The sequence below is a fragment of the Mercenaria mercenaria genome, chromosome 8 (genome assembly GCF_021730395.1).
Source record: "Mercenaria mercenaria strain notata chromosome 8, MADL_Memer_1, whole genome shotgun sequence".
NCBI classification, from domain to species: Eukaryota; Metazoa; Mollusca; class Bivalvia; order Venerida; family Veneridae; genus Mercenaria; species Mercenaria mercenaria.
Genome location: NC_069368.1, coordinates 72,059,159 through 72,076,787, shown reverse-complemented (window position 1 = coordinate 72,076,787; position 17,629 = coordinate 72,059,159). Strand labels below are relative to the sequence as shown.

Here is a 17,629-nt window from a genome sequence, read left to right as displayed (position 1 = left end):
CAACTTCACGATTGAATACACAATAATGAACTTTTTTAAGTGTTTGTATTTAACGCATTGAAACAGTCCTGCTTTTGTAGGTTAACTACTAATGTCTTAATTTGACTGTGTATACATTTAATAGACAAATTATCATGTTCTACCTGTAAAATGCTATGTGCACTTCTGTTGACATCGACTTAATCGCGAAAATCGATCTGGAAAAATAGTGCTTAAACATCACCCGGACGTCTCTGCTTTAAAAGACAAGACACCAGCTTAGATACTCACATCAGTAACGTACCTGATCAAGCATCCTGTAGTTGATCTTTCGTATTTATCTATCAAAATTAAAAAATATGAGTCAGTTAAATTAAAGCGTACTCAACTGTTTAAAGCTGTATCGGAAAACCAAGTACACGTCATTCATTTACGATTGAATACACTACATAAACTTTTTAAGAGATTTATTGAACACATTAAAATAGTCCTAATATTGTAAGTTAACCAATGATATCTTATTTAAAATATTTAGCTGAGCGTATCTTTTATGAGTATCTTTAATAGACAAATTATCATGTTCAATCTGTAAAACGCTACGTGCACTTCTATTGATAATTTGTGTATTATTGAAAATTTAGTCGAATTTAAACACGCGCGCTGTTTGTAAGAGTGTTAAATAGTTAACGTTTATAATAAACATAAACTGAAAGAAAACAGAAAACATTCAAAGGAAGGTATGGCAGACTCAGGACCTGTGGAGAGTAGTGCCCAGTCGACGAAGGACGCTTTAACTGTTGTAATTGCCATGGATGGGAGTGAATACTCAGATTACGCTTTAAATTGCAAGTATATTGTATATTGTTTATTTCAAGTTATTTGACATTGTACTTAAACGGGTACATCTGATACCTGATGTCTTGCTAGACACATAGCATCATAATGTAGTTTTTTCAAATGAAAGATCTGTAGGAAAAGCTAAAAAAAAACACATTGTATATGATCGCCACGTATATGACCTTGAGAGATGAATGAAGGGATGGGTTTTTTTTTTCATTCTGCCACAGACATAACATGATTTGTGTGCATTTTAACGAATATTTTAAGAAGGTATCAGACATAGCTCATAAGTGGTTATAACTTAAAACTCTAGGATTGATAAAAGATAAACAAAGTCAATGAGATGTTAATCGGGAAATTAAAACGATAACAAAACTAGATTATAGATACGTGTGCACTTGAAATATGCACTAAAATAACAATTGTTTGCGGTGAACTAAAATATGGACAAGTATCATTCACAAAAAAAAAAATCAATTTATTTCTGTTTTTTCAGAATAAGCTGCCACTGCATAATTCTTGCATTTCTTAAGAAATGCTGTTATAAATTGCAGACGAATTATTAACCATACAAGCTACACATTTATAAGTTCAAATTAAACTGATTGTATGTCTTGTATCTTACTATTTATGTGTACTTGTTAATTTTCATTAAGTTGATTAGGTTGGATATATCACAAATTTATATATTTACTGAACATATATTTTATAAGTTTTGTTTGTTTCAGTTTATATGCAGTGTTTGCACAGACCCGGAAATAAAGTCTTAATTGCCCACAATACCGAATATAGAATCGTCTCAAATCCGGGTATGTACATGTTATCTTGAAAGAAAACACATATCGTAAATTACAAAGTCATCCAGTGGACCATGGCGACCTTCCTACCCATTTGCAGGAGTGTTCAATCAAACCGTACTTTTTTGTTTTTGTCGTGTTGAGCGACCTGTGGAGTTTCCACTTTTTTCTATTTTAATAAACTTGACATGTTTTTCAACAGATAAAATAACTACATTGTTGAAGGTATTGTCGGAATTACCTTGACGGCTCAGTTGAAAATCTTATTGTTGGAAAGCAGGCGGAGTGGGCAGTCCATCGTTTAGATACGCTCACATTCTTATGTTAAATTATGTATTGTTTGGACATATCAAAGTTTATTAAACATATTTTAGCTTATTTTGCAAGACTGTAAAATCATTCAATTTTGAATAAGGCTTCATGTTTGTCATGTTATGTTTGTTTTCTCCGCTAATCTTTAACTCTTTTAAAAAGAATAATATTAATTACTACTTTTGTTGTTTTGATAATGTAGATAGTGTTTTAAACTTTAGTTGATTATACACGCGTATCTCAAGTTGCCTGTGACTACAATTCTGTGATTATCTTATATTACCTCATTTCATTGTCCTTCACAAAAAAGTATATATATTTTTTTTCTTCTCCTTTCTGATGTAGCGGTGGCAGTGATGTCTGGAGGCACAGATATGTCAATGGTGACGAAGGAGATCAAGGCAGAGGAAGAAAGAACAAAGGAACTGATTGAAAAGCTGACGCAAAAACTTCAAGATCTGAAGGTAAATTTTGTGCCTAAAGAATAAGTCACCATTTTTGTAAAACTTTAAAAAGTATCATAAATAGAACGAATAGACTTCAGTTAAGTACTGATTACTATTATTATTGTTAAGATTAAAGGGTATGATACTGTCTTGTGCCAAGTACTTTCGGACAGAATATCCACTATACATATGTAAAGACATATTAATTTTGTTTGACATGAAGTATATTGAAAAAGATTATGTTTTTAACTTTTAAACATATTTACAGGATTGGACAAAGAAATGTAGGTTAATATAAACGCAGAGGAAATGTCTTCTTCATTCCGCCATGGCTCATATATCATCAAGTATTATCTTGGCATTTATACGTTAGATAACTGGGCCTAATTATAACACGTTATGGCATATACAATTTCAGATCGATGGTAGAATCGAAAACATCCACGGCCAGACTGGACCGTCCCTTGTCACCTTTGTTACCGACAATAAAGCTGATTACATCGTCGTTGGCTGCCGAGGCAAAGGGAAGTTCAGGAAGACCTTCACCGGAAGTGTAACTGATTACATCACGCATCATTCCCACGTGCCTGTGATTGTTGCCAGGAATATCGACCATCTGGAGAAACTTCACCTCCACATGCCGCCTTTCAGACATCACAAGAAACACGATGGTCCTGCGTCTCCTTCGTCACCCAAGTCACCAGAGTCACCCTTGTGTAAACAGTAAACAAAAACAACCCCAAATGCTTGTGCTTATTGGATTTTAGAACAAATGGTCATGTTAAAGACAGCAAGATAGACAACTCTTTATGACTTATTTCAATCTATTGTCATAAATTATCGTTTCATAAATGTTATCCAATGGATCTATTTCCAGAATTGTGCAAAATTATCCAAGAATATGTTATATGTGTGTTTTTTAATTAAACATGTTAATATGTTCAATTCCGCAGGGCAGACAGTTCTTCAGGCTATTTCAATTTTATGGCATTCCTAGTTTATGTATAAATAAAGCATCAAATATACAATTCAGTGCTTTTGCATTTTCATAAGTAAAATTGTGACGTTATGAAAAACAGAGAAAAATGATGTCATGGTGGCATAAATCTATGAAATATAACACTCCATGTATCTCACGTTGATCATTGCTTCATTTACGGGTTTTAAATACAATAAGAAAACTGTTTTAAAAATATGGTTAATCACTCAGTATTGAGCTTTGGCTGCACTTTAAAATATAGTCTTCCTGGTTATAGACTTGTTTAAATGCAATGATCATGTGTAATGAAAATGTACTTGTTGAAGGTCTGGTAGTGGGTAGTGGGCCAATGGACTTCTGTTTTCATTAGCACAGTTGGTGGTGGGGGTGGGGGGAGCTAATCATTTTTATAGTATGATTCCAATAAACCGGGGTCATTGTTTACTGGAAAGATAGTCTACCTTATAACTGTATCGGTATGTAAGAGGAGAAAACAGTGCATTAATCAAACTTTATTTTATAAATATACGATAGCTTAAAAAGAGCATTTGTCCGAGATGTGCATAAATACTAAAATGAATGTCATGGTGGCATAAATCTATGAAATATAACACTCCATGTATCTCACGTTGATCATTACTTCATTTACGGGTTTTAAATACAATAAGAAAACTGTTTTAAAAATATGGTTAAACACTCAGTATTGAGCTTTGACTGCACTTTAAAATATAGTCTTCCTGGTTATAGACTTGTTTAAATGCAATGATCATGTGTAATGAAAATGTACTTGTTGAAGGTCTGGTAGTGGGTAGTGGGCCAATGGACTTCTGTTTTCATTAGCACAGTTGGTGGTGGGGGTGGGGGAGCTAATCATTTTTAAACCGGGGTCATTGTTTACTGGAAAGATAGTCTACCTTATAACTGTATCGGTATGTAAGAGGAGAAAACAGTGCATTAATCAAACTTTATTTTATAAATATACGATAGTTTAAAAAGAGCATTTGTCCGAGATGTGCATAAATACTGATTCACACATTTAAATTTTCATTTTACTGCTTTCTGAATAAGGTAAAGAACATTTGGCTAACACTGAAAAGCATAATACTTCTCATTGTTAAGAAATAAAGCATAAAAATGTACACTTTATGCTAGTTATTATTGATAGAAATGAAACACAATAGTTTGATTTTATCTTTTATGTGATATTCCAATAACGGTGGTTCCACGTTTATGATAAAATCATTTTTCCGTTTTTTGTAAGTATTGTATATAAAGGTAAGATCACCTCCACTGGTATTACCTTTTTTCGTTATTCTGATACTTGCAGACATTGTCAATAAAACCAAATTAGCCAGTTTACACTTTACATGGAGTTGATCATCATCATCATCATCATCATCATCATCATTATTATTACTATCATTTTTCTACATTCACTGAAGGAAAATTTATTTCTAAAGCAACTTTCAGCTTGCAAAACATTTTTAGAGAAACGGACAGCACAAGTTCCTACTCCACCACCATGGACCCTGTCTGTTTTGAAAAAAAAATTGTAATATTTCAAAATGTTGAACACACTCAGTGCATTTAGAAGTAGATTGTATTTTTCATGCTGAATAATAGAGATCTTCAACATATGTATTCCGAATATACCGACCTATTGAGACACACTAAATACGGTCTGTAACATGGAACTTTACTGGATGAAAGGGTATCCTTAATTATATTATACATACTTAGATATGCTCACTCAGATAGATTTGAAACAAAACGATTCGACATGACACTTAATATGTTCTAACTAACATTTAAACATACATATCACAATCTGACACCCTAAAAAGCAGCTTTCAATATAGTTTAGATATTGATTTATTTAAAGAGAAGTTTTTAATTTATGAAATATACTGTACACAATTGAAGGTTTTACTATATAACATTATCAATCATGACCATGACTTTTTGAAATTCTAGATATAAAACATTTAAAAATATCAAATGCAATCCATTTCACTTATATACATTCAAGGACGCTACATAAACTGGAGAAATCTACCGTCAAATAACACATTTACAAATCGTCCAAAAGAGATCAGACTTAAGTTTGCCGTCAGAAAAAAGTTATATATATATAATGTATATATATATATATATATGAAGTTAACAATGCTTTTTAAGTACTTCAACATTTACAAATAACAATATAACAACACATGAACTTGACCTGATACACAGTTGAATAGTGCATGTTCCTATTTAAGGACAATTCACTATAATTACTTTGAGCCGTGCCGTGAGAAAACCAACATAGTGGCTTTGCGACCAGCATGCGCATCCGCGCAGTCTGGTCAGGATCTATGCTGTTCGCTTTTAAAGCCTACTGCAGTTAGAGAAACCGTTAGCGAACAGCACGGATCCTGACCAAATTGCGCGGATGCGCAGGCTGGTCTGGATCCATGCTGGTCGCAAAGCCACTATATTGGTTTTCCCATGGCACGGCTCATATATTGTGTGAAAGTATAAAGTATTGTTGTGTAAGCTTACGTATAATATTTCCTTTGACGAGTCCATAGAGGATTATATTGCTAATTGGTTAATACTTGTCTGGTGTGTAATTAAATGAATGGAAAAAGGTCGAAATCCTTAACAGACTTTCGAATTTTTACCTGCATTAAGGACAAGGTTTAACAACAAGTTCAAGTTCAAATTTTATTGGCAAATCAGCAAATTACTTGCCTTTGGCCATTTACCTTATAACAGAAATATGGCAAAGACACAATAATGTACATATACAATATATACATGTACACATAAATAACAATATTTTCACTAGGAAACAGTAATATTTGACAGGGTATTGTTGCGTTGAAGCATAGCTTCTTTTATAAATTTACAAATGTTTAAGAGATGTTTCTTTTTCACACTTGACATAACAACAAATATGTTGTGCGAATCAATTAAAAATTCAAATACATATATGATATTCGTTTAATAATTTGATACTTTCTCATGTCCAGCTTCGTCGTTCAGATCATCTATCAAAACGACATGAAATCCTTTCTTTAAATTTCATGCCACAATTGCAAAAGTATTGTTCAGACAAAACTTGAAAATGGGTATCACAAAAGGAGATAATCAAAACATTTTCCAGATATAATTGTCACCTTTTCTTATGTGAATCTGTAAACACCTATATCTCATAAAGAAGCTGCAATAATTTTCTTCAATTAGTTTCAAAGTGTGTGACCGAGCAGAATTGTTTGACTGACTGTCACTGACATATGGACTGAAATACCTCCGCAGGGAAAGTGAGACCCTTGATGTTGCTTATTATAGTTGATGATTTTTGTTCTTGGATTCCTACAAAAAGTTAAGAAATTGTTTGCTTAAACTATTTCAGACTTAATCTAACAAGCACATATAGATGATTTACCGCCTTTCGTGAAAGAAAGTAATCAGTAACTGAGTATGTTAGTGTAGAGACGATACGTTATAAAGTAGGTTTTCATTTTAATAGCAGATTATCGAAGCGAATCTTCGAAAATATCCATGTATACAATCGGCATTTGATAATGCTCTAAAAGATCTGCTGACATGTTTTGAGATTAGATACGCAGCTAACAATAAATACAAACTATATGGCATTTACAACCCTATTAGAAATTAAAAAAAAACAAAAAACAAAACAACAGGAGAGTCATAATAGCCCTTTTGGCGCTCACCTGATCATGATCGTAAATATATACCATGGCACAATGTATCTGATTATTAGATTAAACAATTTTGTTATCATCCTAAAATATGATAGGGACCTGGTTAGAGTGGCACTATTTTCAAAAAGACTACATTTGACCAAGTTTGATGAACATCCATCAAATACTTCATTACTTACTTCTTACTTCTTCAAACTTGACTCAAATCTCAGTCAAACCACTCTGATTAAGTTTCACAAAGGACGGAAAACAAAATCTTTGTAATTTTGTTACCTAATATTATCCAGTTTCAAACCTGACCTAAGATTTCTTAAATATAAACATTTTGACACTGTCACATGAAAATCAGGTAGAATATATGGAACTTGGTGGGGGTAAGAGTGAGGTTGGGGGCGCACCATAAACCGATTCAAGCTCCCCAGTGGTGTTTTTGCCATTGACTGTTTCAAGGCGGTGCCCCACTGTGTTCCTTTATTTGTTCGTCTTGTCCCCGTGTTTTGCTTTGTATGCGAGTGCGTGTGTGTGTGCGTGTGTGTGTGTGTGCGTGTGTTGGCAGTGTGCACATATGCGTGCTGTGAGTTTCGTTTCGGGGCTGTTGCGTTTTTGGAACATGGCATTCCCTGTTTGATATTAATCCTTGTTTTTCTAGGCTGCTACCGTATTGTCATAGTTAATGATCTTCTAAGATTACAAAAATTTCAGTAAGACTAACATTCTGATACTGTGTCATGAAGATGAGTTAGAAAAAGTGAGATCTGGAGTGTTAACAAAGTTTTCCTATGAATTAACCTGATGTTCATTTTTTTTAACTTTCAAACATAACCTAGATTTCATAATCATTGATATATGACAAACATTCTGATCATGTTTCATAAAGATCAAGTATAAAATATACCCTCTAGGGAGTTAACAGCATTTTTCTATGATTTCACCTAGTGATCTATTTTTTGACCTCAGACAGTCCAGTTTCAAAACGAACCACAATTACATACATTTTTTGTACTTATATTCTGACAATTTTTCATGGATATTATTTTGACCCCAGATAACCCAGTTTCAAATTTGACATCGATTTCGGCAAGATAAACATTCTTACTAGGTTTCAGGAAGACCGGATAAACTATTGACCTAGTTTTTAAGTCCAGATAAATTAGTTTCAGATAAGCTTGATAGGGACAAACATGACAAAGTTTCATCAAGATTGGACCAAAATTGTGACCTCTTGCGTGTTTATTGTAAAAATGTTAGCAGATACAGATACGAACAATTTATTCAAGCATAAAACATTTCATGACAATGTGTATAGCCTAAAAGTATATAAACCGTAAAATGTTAGCGAGGACGACGACGGACTACGGACAAAGCGTGTCACAAAGCACACAATGAACATTGTGTTCAGGTAAGCTAATCATTTGTGAAAGTAAGAAACGCAAATATGTCACGTAGTTTGGCAGTTATCGAACGCAGTAGACCACAAAGTCATTTAGGCACTGGTTTACCTTACCGATGATTGAAGTAATTGCCGTTCATTATTGTTAAATTTGTAATTCCATATCATTTATTATTAAAAAATATTTGACATTCAGTACTAACTAAAATCTATAAAAGTTAAACTATCTTATATATTTTCGACTTAACTTGTTTACAATGAAGAAACAAAACTGAAATTAGGCTTTGGATATAACTTGTTTGTATATAAGAAAGAAGAAAAAAGTTTTTGTTCTGAAAAATAATTGTTCTGTGACAACTCATTTGGAAGCATTATGGCCGATTCAAAATTGTTACTCACCAGTAGCCCTGTACCGAAGAAGGATGTAGTAACAACTATTATTGCGATGGATGGGAGCGAGTTCTCAAATTACGCTTTAAAATGTAAGTGTTTTATTTTCACAATTCTATAGATATAACACTTTGTTACACGTTTTCAGGGAGAATGTTTTATTTATGAAAGAGAAATATATATGAAAATATAACTGTTTATTAAAGGGTTGACAAGAAAGGATCAACCCTCGTTACATATTTTATTCGTTTTAAATGGAGACTTTTCACTGAGTCTCGCAATATTCATGACTTCCGTGTCAAAAACACCAAGATAATAAATAAAAACCCGATATAATTTTCAAGTTCAGAAAAGAAAATATCTATATTTCAATTCTTGCTTTTTATGCAGATGATGAGAAAATGAAAAACCACTACACGTATAAAAAATTGCAATAACTCATAAAGTTAAATATTCAGATCACAAAGAAAAAAAGCATTTGTTTCTAACTATATTTACGATATTTGTATTGAACAAAGAGTTGCTGTTCTTTTTACTTCAGTTTATGTTGAATGTCTACATAGACCAGGGAATCATGTCATATGCACTCATAGATCTGAATTTAAATGCATCACAGACCCGAGTAAGTATTTTAGAGACCATATAGATTCCTTATGAGATATAGGTGTTTACAGATTCACATAAAATCAAGGAAAACACTATCTAATTTATTGTCGAGTTCAAAATCAATGCAAACATTAAGGTAATATGCCATTAAAAATATAAGCCTCTTTTGGTATCCTACTTCCAAGATCTGCACGAACAAGTTGTTTCATGTTTATTCATATCGAATGTTGCCCATTCTCATTTATTCATGTATTCAAGCGGCTGGCAATATGTCTGAGGTAGTTATCGATTGTTGCTTGATCATATATTGTTCATGTTTTCCAGCGGCTGGCAATATATCTAAGGTAGTTATCGATTGTTGCCCGTTCACATGTTGTTAATGTTTTCTGGCGGCTTGCAATATGTCTGAGGTAGTTATCGATTGTTGCCCGTTCTGATGTTGTTCAAGTTTTCTAGCGGCTGGCAATATGTTTTAGGTAGTTATCGATTGTTGCCCGTTCTCATGTTGTTAATATTTTCTTGCGGCTGGCAATATGTCTGAGGTAGTTATCGATTGTTGCCCGTTTTCATGTTGTTAATATTTTCTTGTGGCTGGCAATATGTCTGAGGTAGTTATCGATTGTTGCCCGTTCACGCGTTGTTTATGTTTTCAAGTGGCTGGCAATATATCTGAAGTAGTTATCGATTGTTGCCCGTTCACATGTTGTTCATGTTTTCTAGTGGCTGGCATTATGTCTGAATTAACTACTGATTGTTGCCCGGTCACATGTTGTTCATGTTTTCAAGCGGCTGGCAATATGTCTGAGGTAGGTATCGATTGTTGTCCGTTCTCATGTTGTTAATATTTTCTTGCGGCTGGCAGTATGTCTGAGGTAGTTATCGATTGTTGCCCGTTCACATGTTGTTCATATTTTCCATCGGCTGGCAATATATAAGAAGTAGTTATCGATTGTTGCCCGTTGTCAAGTTGTTCATGCTTTCAATTGACTGGCAATATATCTGAGGTAGTTATCAATTGTTGCCCGTTCTCATGTTGTTCATGTTTTCTAACGGCTTGCAATATGTCTGAGGTAGTTATCGATTGTTGTCCGTTTTCATGTTGTTCATGTTTTCTAGGGGCTGGCAATATGTCTGAAATAACTACCGATTGTTGCCCGGTCACGTGTTGTTCATGTTTTCTATCGGCTGGCTATTAGTCGGAGGTAATTGATTGTTGCCCGTTCACGTGTTGTTAATATTTTTCAGCGGCTGACAATATGTGTGAGGTAGTTATCGATTGTTGCCCGTTCACATGTTGTTCTTGTTTCTAGCGACTGGCAATATGGCTGAGGAAGTTATCGATTATTGCCCGTTCGCATGTTGTTTATGTTTTCTAGCGGCTTGCAATATGTCTGAGGTAGGTATCGATTGTTGCCCGTTCACATTTTGTTCTTGTTTCTAGCGACCGGCAATATGTGTGAGTAGGGTATCGATTGTTGCCCGTTCTCGTGTTGTTCATGTTTTCTAGCGACTGGCAATATGTGGAGGTATACGTAGGTATTGATTGTTGCCCGTTCACATGTTGTTAATGTTTTCTAACGTGTGGCAATAAATTTGAGGTAGTTATCGATTGTTGCCCGTTCACATGTTGTTCATGTTTTCCAGCGGCTGGCAATAAATCTGAGGTAGTTACCGATTGTTGCCCGTTCACATGTTTTAATGTTTTCCAGCGGCTGCCAATATGACTGAGGTAGTTATCGATTGTTGCCCGTTCTCATGTTGTTCATGTTTTCTAGCGGCTGGCAATATGTCTGAGATAGTTATCAATTGTTGCCCGTTCACATGTTGTTCATGTTTTCAAGCGGCTGGCAATATATAAAATGTAGTTATCGATTGTTGCCCGTTCACATGTTGTTCATGTTTTCAAGTGGCTGGCAATATATCTGAGGTAGTTATCGGTTGTAGCCCGTTCACAGGTTGTTCATGTTTTCTAGCTGCTGGCAATATGTCTGAGGTAGTTGTCGATTGTTGCCCGTTCTCATGTTGTTCATGTTTTATCTAGGGGCTGCCAATATTTCTGAAGCAACTACCGATTGTTGCCCGATCATGTGTTCTTCATGTTGTCTAGTGGCTGGCAATATGTCTTAGATAGTTATCGGTTGTTGCCCGTTCTCATGCTGTTCATGTTTTCTAGGGACTGGCAGTATGTCTGATGTAACTACCGATTGTTGCCCGGTCACGTGTTGTTCATGTTTTCTATCGGCTGGCAATACTCTGAGGTAATTATCGATTGTTGCCCGTTCACAGGTTGTTAATGTTTTTCAGCGGCTGACAATATGTCTGAGGTAGTTATCGATTGTTGCCCGTTCACACGTTGTTCTTGTTTCTAGCGGCTGGCAATGTGTCTGCGGAAGTTATCGATTGTTGCCCGTGGTCAAGTTGTTCGTGTTTTCTTTCGGCAGGCAATATGTCTGAAAAAGGTATCGATTGTTCCCGTTCACATGTTGTTTTTGTTTCTAGCAGCTAGCAATATGTCTGAGGTAGTTATAGATTGTTGTCCGTTCTCATGCTGTTCATGTGTTCTTGTGGCTGGCCATACGTCTGAAGTAGTTATCGACTGTTGCCCGTTCACATGTTGTTTATGTTTTCTAGCGGGTGGCAATATATCTAAGGTAGTTATTGATTGTTGCCCGTTCACATGTTGTTAATGTTTTCCAGCGGCTGACAATATATCTGAGGTAGTTATCGATTGTTGCCCGTTCATATGTTTTGTTCATTTTTTTCAGCGGCTGGCAATATATCTGAGGCAGTTATCGATTGTTGCCCGTTCATATGTTTCGTTCATTTTTTTCAGCGGCTGGCAATATATCTGAGGTAGTTATCGATTGTTGCCCGTTCATATGTTTTGTTCTTTTTTTCCAGCGGCTGACAATATATCTGAGGTAGTTATCGATTGTTGCCCGTTCATATGTTTCGTTCATTTTTTTCAGCGGCTGGCAATATATCTGAGGCAGTTGCAGAAATGGCTAAAGACCTGAAGGAAGTTGAAGAAAAATCTGCAGACTTTGTTGTGAAACTTACAGAAAGGATGAAACAACTAGGGGTATATTAAACAACTCTGCTATATTATGAATATGTAAATTGATTTCCTTAGACATGGTCTTTCCGTCTGAAATTGGATAAAATTTTGACATTCAAAGTATTTACTAGTTTTTCGTCAGCTTTGAATATTGGGTACCTGAAGGGAGTCTTATAAAATTAAGATGTTTCCTCTGAAACTCACTGAAACTAATATGGATCCAGGTCAGAATAAAAAAAAATATTTTCGTTACTTCAACAGCCATACAAATTTAATATTTTAAAGTGACGTGACAGTGTCAGTATATGTTTATCATTACATAACACTCTTTGTTCAGTATTAGGGAAGACCATTTCCACCGCCTATTTTTAATATTTAAGTCTGCTAAAGAAAAGTGCAGGATTAATTTGTAAGTATTGAACTTGTATAGTTATAATGTCAATATAAACTATAAACTATGCAGTATACATAGGGGTGGGAAAGGGGAGATGTGCGTATATCTATATGTGTGTTGATAAGATCATTATGATAATTTTATCCAATCAAACTATCTAGAATTCAGCATTTTCCTTTTGAAATACAACGTATTCAAAAATATGTATGGTACCACTTTCGAAAAGATATGCAACCTTATAATAATTTCTACTAACAAACATTTTTCCAAGGCTAATTCGTCATTAAATAAATTACATCTGGAGTTACTGACGACCATGTTTTCAGTGTTAAAATCCTCCAGCATTCAAGATTTGGCTTTGGCAAATTTCATAATTTTCCATGGAAGGAACTCTGTATCCTGTGCCCGTTTCCCTTACTGTCATTTTGATTCTGATACAACTTATGTATGAAAAGAACTGGAACCACTGTCACATACATGATGGTGATGAATCAGGTCTGAAAATTTGCGTTTGCTGTAATTATCTTTGCAGTTATAAATGTTTTGATGCCAATTTTTATTTCGATGTAAATGAGGTGTGATACCAAATATTAGTCCTGTCTTTTTTAAGGTATCTAAAAGTAAGATTTCTACCACTTTAGGGGTCGTGTTTGAAGTGCCCCTGAATCAGCTAGTGTATCCGCAGTTTTATATATGTAAAGGATGTGTGTAGTGGCGTTTTCAAGTGTTCGGGGACTAGGGTGGGAGATAGTATAAGAGGAGGAACCTTATCTTGCAGATATGTGCATGAGGGTCCTCCCCCACAAATTTGTAATATATTTTAATATCTAAATCCTGCATTCTGGTGATTTAGAGAGAACAAACTGAAGCTTCAGACAAATTTCTAAGGCAGTATTTTTTTGTACGTTATAGATATTGAAGTCTTAAATACTATTTCTTACATTTTACTTTTGTTCTGTCTATGTGTTTGAGAGAATTTTCAATAAATTATTTGGGTTTTACGCACTTTGGAAGAAATTGTATGCTCGCTTCGCTCACAAAACATGGTATCGATAACAGAAGTGTAACAAAATATACTATTACTCTGAACATAACCCTAACCTAACCCTAACCCTATATTCTAGTCTTCAAATTCTGCAAAAATAATATTCTGGGTTCATACAAAACAAAAGATATTGTCTTGCTCTATCGAGATAAATCCCAGTCTTACACACTTCCAGAAGTTAAAATGGTCGGCTGCGTAAATGAGACAACTTCTTCAATTATTTAATACATTAGCTTGTAGAGATTTGTACGAACACAATAAGACAAACCTAGCAGTATCTTGGATGAAAGAGCATATGCGTCTTATTGTTTTCCTTTTTATCTTAAACATAAGATGTTGTTAGAAATAAGGTGATATAGCTTGAGTAAAAAATACATATTTATTTTCGGCTTTAGAGTTCAACTTGTTATATCCTAAAATTTGGCTAAAATTGGTAAAGTAGGTCTAAAGAATTGATCGTCTACGATACAGTCATAACAAAGACCATATTAACGCGCCAGACAGCATTGTACAGATGTGAAAAGATCCTTTGGAAGCATAGAACCAACCAAGCAACATAACAGCAGATTCGGTTTTTGGCAGTTTCTGTGAACCACAGATCACCTCTCTAAATTCTAATTTGTTTAGTTCTTGCCATTGTTTTCTCGTTTAGGGCAAAGCCATGATTTTATCTGGGGACCATACGCCGCTGTTCATGGAATTGCACACTGTGTATAATTGAAGGTTCCATGTGCACCGCCGTATGATTACACATGCGGATGTCTCTAAATTATATTCTGGTACTTATAACATACATGTATGTAAATGTTGAGTTCTGCTCAACCCGGGGCTAGAGGGCGTGGACGGTATCCTGCATTTCCACTACCGTCCATGAACAGGCTCAATCAAACCGAGGCTGCAACATTTTCATTTATGTTATGTTGGGCGACCTGTGGTTTTCCACTTTTTTTATTTTGATAGAGTCTGTTAATGAGAGGTAATGAAATGTGCATTTGTTTAGAAGAATAGGTTATAATGATATAAAAGCAACCGTTTGCTCACAAATAAAACCAGTCAGAACAAAAAGACGATTAACGTGTCTATCTTTATTTTCTTTTTTTATTGTTTTTTCCCCAGATAAATGGAACAATCGAGCGTATTCGTGGTGATGCTGGACCAGCTATTGTCGCCTTAGCCAAAGAAAGACACGCGGATTATATTGTCGTAGGGTGTCGTGGCAGGGGTAAAGATCGTAAGACTTTTACTGGAAGTGTAACCGACTATGTAACACATCACTCACACGTGCCTGTTCTCATTGCAAAAAATGAAGAACATATGGAGCAGCTTCATTCACACGCGCATGCGCATTTGAAACATCCAAAGAAACATGATGGTCATGCCACACATACAAAGAAAGCCATCCATAAATGAAGGTTACTTCTTCAAAATAACATGCGCGAGTATACAACACTGTGTGTCCTATATAAAAAGAATTTAATTCCACTAGACAGTTTTAGCTATTTAATTGCACTTCGCATAAGTATACTTCAAATAAATGTTGCCTGAAATCATCAAATCATATCTTTCTAATTTTTTTTGTGTATTTTGTTTATAAAATTTCTTTAATGAATACTTATGGTGAGTATGCAAGGAACTTCGGTTTCGATTTTAGTAATGACAAGAAATTATGTTTTGTCTAGTATTATTTTATTCACTGCCCCAACTTTTGTCGGAAACACACGGACGACCAATTTCAGATATATTTCACTGTCTTTAGAAGAAAAAAACAAATCATACTAATTGATATTGTAAATAAAACTGTAATAATTAGATGATTAATTGAGTTTGAGCAAAATATTCTTACATTGTCCAATATGCATAACATAAAATAAAGTCCAAGCATAGATCTTACAGAAGTTTAAACAAGAGGGTCCAGATGGCCCTAGGTCGCTCACCTGAGTAACACACCATAACAGTGTATTTTAACATGGTTGACCTCGTGTTTTCATGGAAACAAATACTTTGGCCAATTTTCATTAAGATTGGACTAAAAATGTGGTCTCTTGAGTTTAAACAAGTATTTTTTTAGATATGACCTATGACCTAGTTTTTGACCCCAGATTACCCATATTCAAACTTGACCTTGACCTATTTTTTTATCTCAGATGACCCATTTTTGTACTTGACCTAGATGTTATCAAGGTAAACATTCTGATTAAATTTCATGAAGATCAGTTGAAAAATACAGCCTCTATCGCATACACAAAGTTTTTTTTTGAATTGACCTAGTGGCCTAGTTTTTTTTCATCCCACATGACCCATATTTGGATTTTACGTAGATTTTATCAAGGCAATCATTCCGACCAAATTTCATGAAGATCAATTGAAAAATGCAGCCTCTATCGCATACACAAGGTTTTCCTTTGATTTAACCTAGTGACATAGTTTCTAATCCCAGATGACCCATATTATAACTTGACCTAGATTCAATCAAGACAATCATTCTGACCAAATTTCATGAAGATAAATTGAAAAATACAGCCTCTATCGCATACACAATGTTTTTCTTTGATTTGACCTAGTGACCTAATTTTTATTTCCAGATCATCTATATTCAAACTCGACGTAGATTTCATCAAGGAAGTCATTCTGACAAAATTTCATGAAAATCAATTGAAAAATACAGCCTTTATCGCATACACAACAGTTTTCTATAATTTGACCTAGTGACCTAGTTTTTAATTTCAGATTACCCACATTCAAACTCAACCTAGATTTTATCAAGGCTATTATTCTTACCAAATTTCATGAAGATCGATTGAAAAATACAGCCTTTAACGCATACACAATGATTTTCTTTGATTTGACCTAGTGACGTAGTTTTTGACCAAAGATAAACCATTTTCGAACTTATCCTAGATTTTATCAAGGTAATCATTCTGACAAAAATTTCATGAAGATCAGTTGAAAAATACAGCCTCTATCGCATACCCAAGGTTTCTCTTTGATTTGACCTAGTGACCTAGTTTTTGACCCCAGATGACCCATTTTCAAACTTGCCCTAGATTTCATCAATATTATTATTCCGTCCAAAATTCTGGAAGGTCAATTGAAAAATATAGCCTCTATCGCAAACAAGGTTTCTCTTTGATTTTTTTTTATCTCAGATAACCCATTTTCAAACTCCTAGATTTTATCAGGGTAAACATTCTGGTAAAATTTCATGAAGATCAGTTGAAAAATACAGCCTCTATCGCATACACAAGCTAAATGTTGACAGACGACAGACAACAGACAGACGACAGACATCGAGCGATCACAAAAGCTCACCTGAGCATTGCTCAGGTGAGCTAAAAACGCTTCAATCTCGTACCAAAACCCTAGTGCAGCGTATATAGGAATAAGGTCAGTAATTCGGTCGAAAATGTGCTTCGAAAGAAGTCCATAGTAAATAGATCCTAATTTTCCCATTTTATGTGCAAATTCGTGTTCTAGAACGAGTGCTTTAATCACTTTTTCACTGCTAGAATACATTTGCATGAAATGAGACGGTTTTCATGTTTATATACCCCACATGGCAAATTTTGCAGATCGAAACCGGAAGTAGGTGTTTATTGTGCGGACAAGAGCAAATATGCGCCATTGTTAGGTTAGCAGACCACAACTGGCATTTTACTAGGAACTTACATGAAAAGTAGGTG

General features: G+C 34.7%; 2 protein-coding genes across 2 annotated transcripts; both read left to right on the top strand.

Moving 5' to 3' along the window:
• The first annotated feature begins 584 nt into the window (after positions 1–584).
• On the top strand, positions 585–3,402 carry LOC123566113 (uncharacterized). The gene is made up of 4 exons (XM_045359973.2): positions 585–824; positions 1,548–1,628; positions 2,274–2,392; positions 2,793–3,402. The coding sequence occupies exons 1-4, from the start codon at positions 719–721 to the stop codon at positions 3,099–3,101; spliced, it is 615 nt and encodes a 204-aa protein (XP_045215908.2). The 5' UTR covers positions 585–718; the 3' UTR covers positions 3,102–3,402.
• A 5,201-nt stretch (positions 3,403–8,603) lies between these two features.
• On the top strand, positions 8,604–15,760 carry LOC123565621 (universal stress protein YxiE-like). The gene is made up of 4 exons (XM_045359479.2): positions 8,604–8,938; positions 9,388–9,468; positions 12,422–12,534; positions 15,066–15,760. Exons 1-4 carry the CDS (start codon positions 8,830–8,832, stop codon positions 15,357–15,359), a joined length of 597 nt encoding a protein of 198 aa, XP_045215414.1. The 5' UTR covers positions 8,604–8,829; the 3' UTR covers positions 15,360–15,760.
• The last annotated feature ends 1,869 nt before the right edge of the window (positions 15,761–17,629 follow it).

What these genes read in the sequence shown, in the direction of transcription:
- LOC123566113 (XM_045359973.2), top strand. Translation starts at nt 719, where the DNA reads ATGGCAGACTCAGGACCTGTGGAGAGTAGTGCCCAGTCGACGAAGGAC. An exon ending in CTCAGATTACGCTTTAAATT is followed by an intron (nt 825 to 1,547) that starts GCAAGTATATTG and finishes TGTTTGTTTCAG; the next exon opens with TTTATATGCAGTGTTTGCAC. An exon ending in AAAAACTTCAAGATCTGAAG is followed by an intron (nt 2,393 to 2,792) that starts GTAAATTTTGTG and finishes ATACAATTTCAG; the next exon opens with ATCGATGGTAGAATCGAAAA.
- LOC123565621 (XM_045359479.2), top strand. Translation starts at nt 8,830, where the DNA reads ATGGCCGATTCAAAATTGTTACTCACCAGTAGCCCTGTACCGAAGAAG. An exon ending in CTCAAATTACGCTTTAAAAT is followed by an intron (nt 8,939 to 9,387) that starts GTAAGTGTTTTA and finishes TTTTTACTTCAG; the next exon opens with TTTATGTTGAATGTCTACAT. An exon ending in TAAATGCATCACAGACCCGA is followed by an intron (nt 9,469 to 12,421) that starts GTAAGTATTTTA and finishes CATTTTTTTCAG; the next exon opens with CGGCTGGCAATATATCTGAG.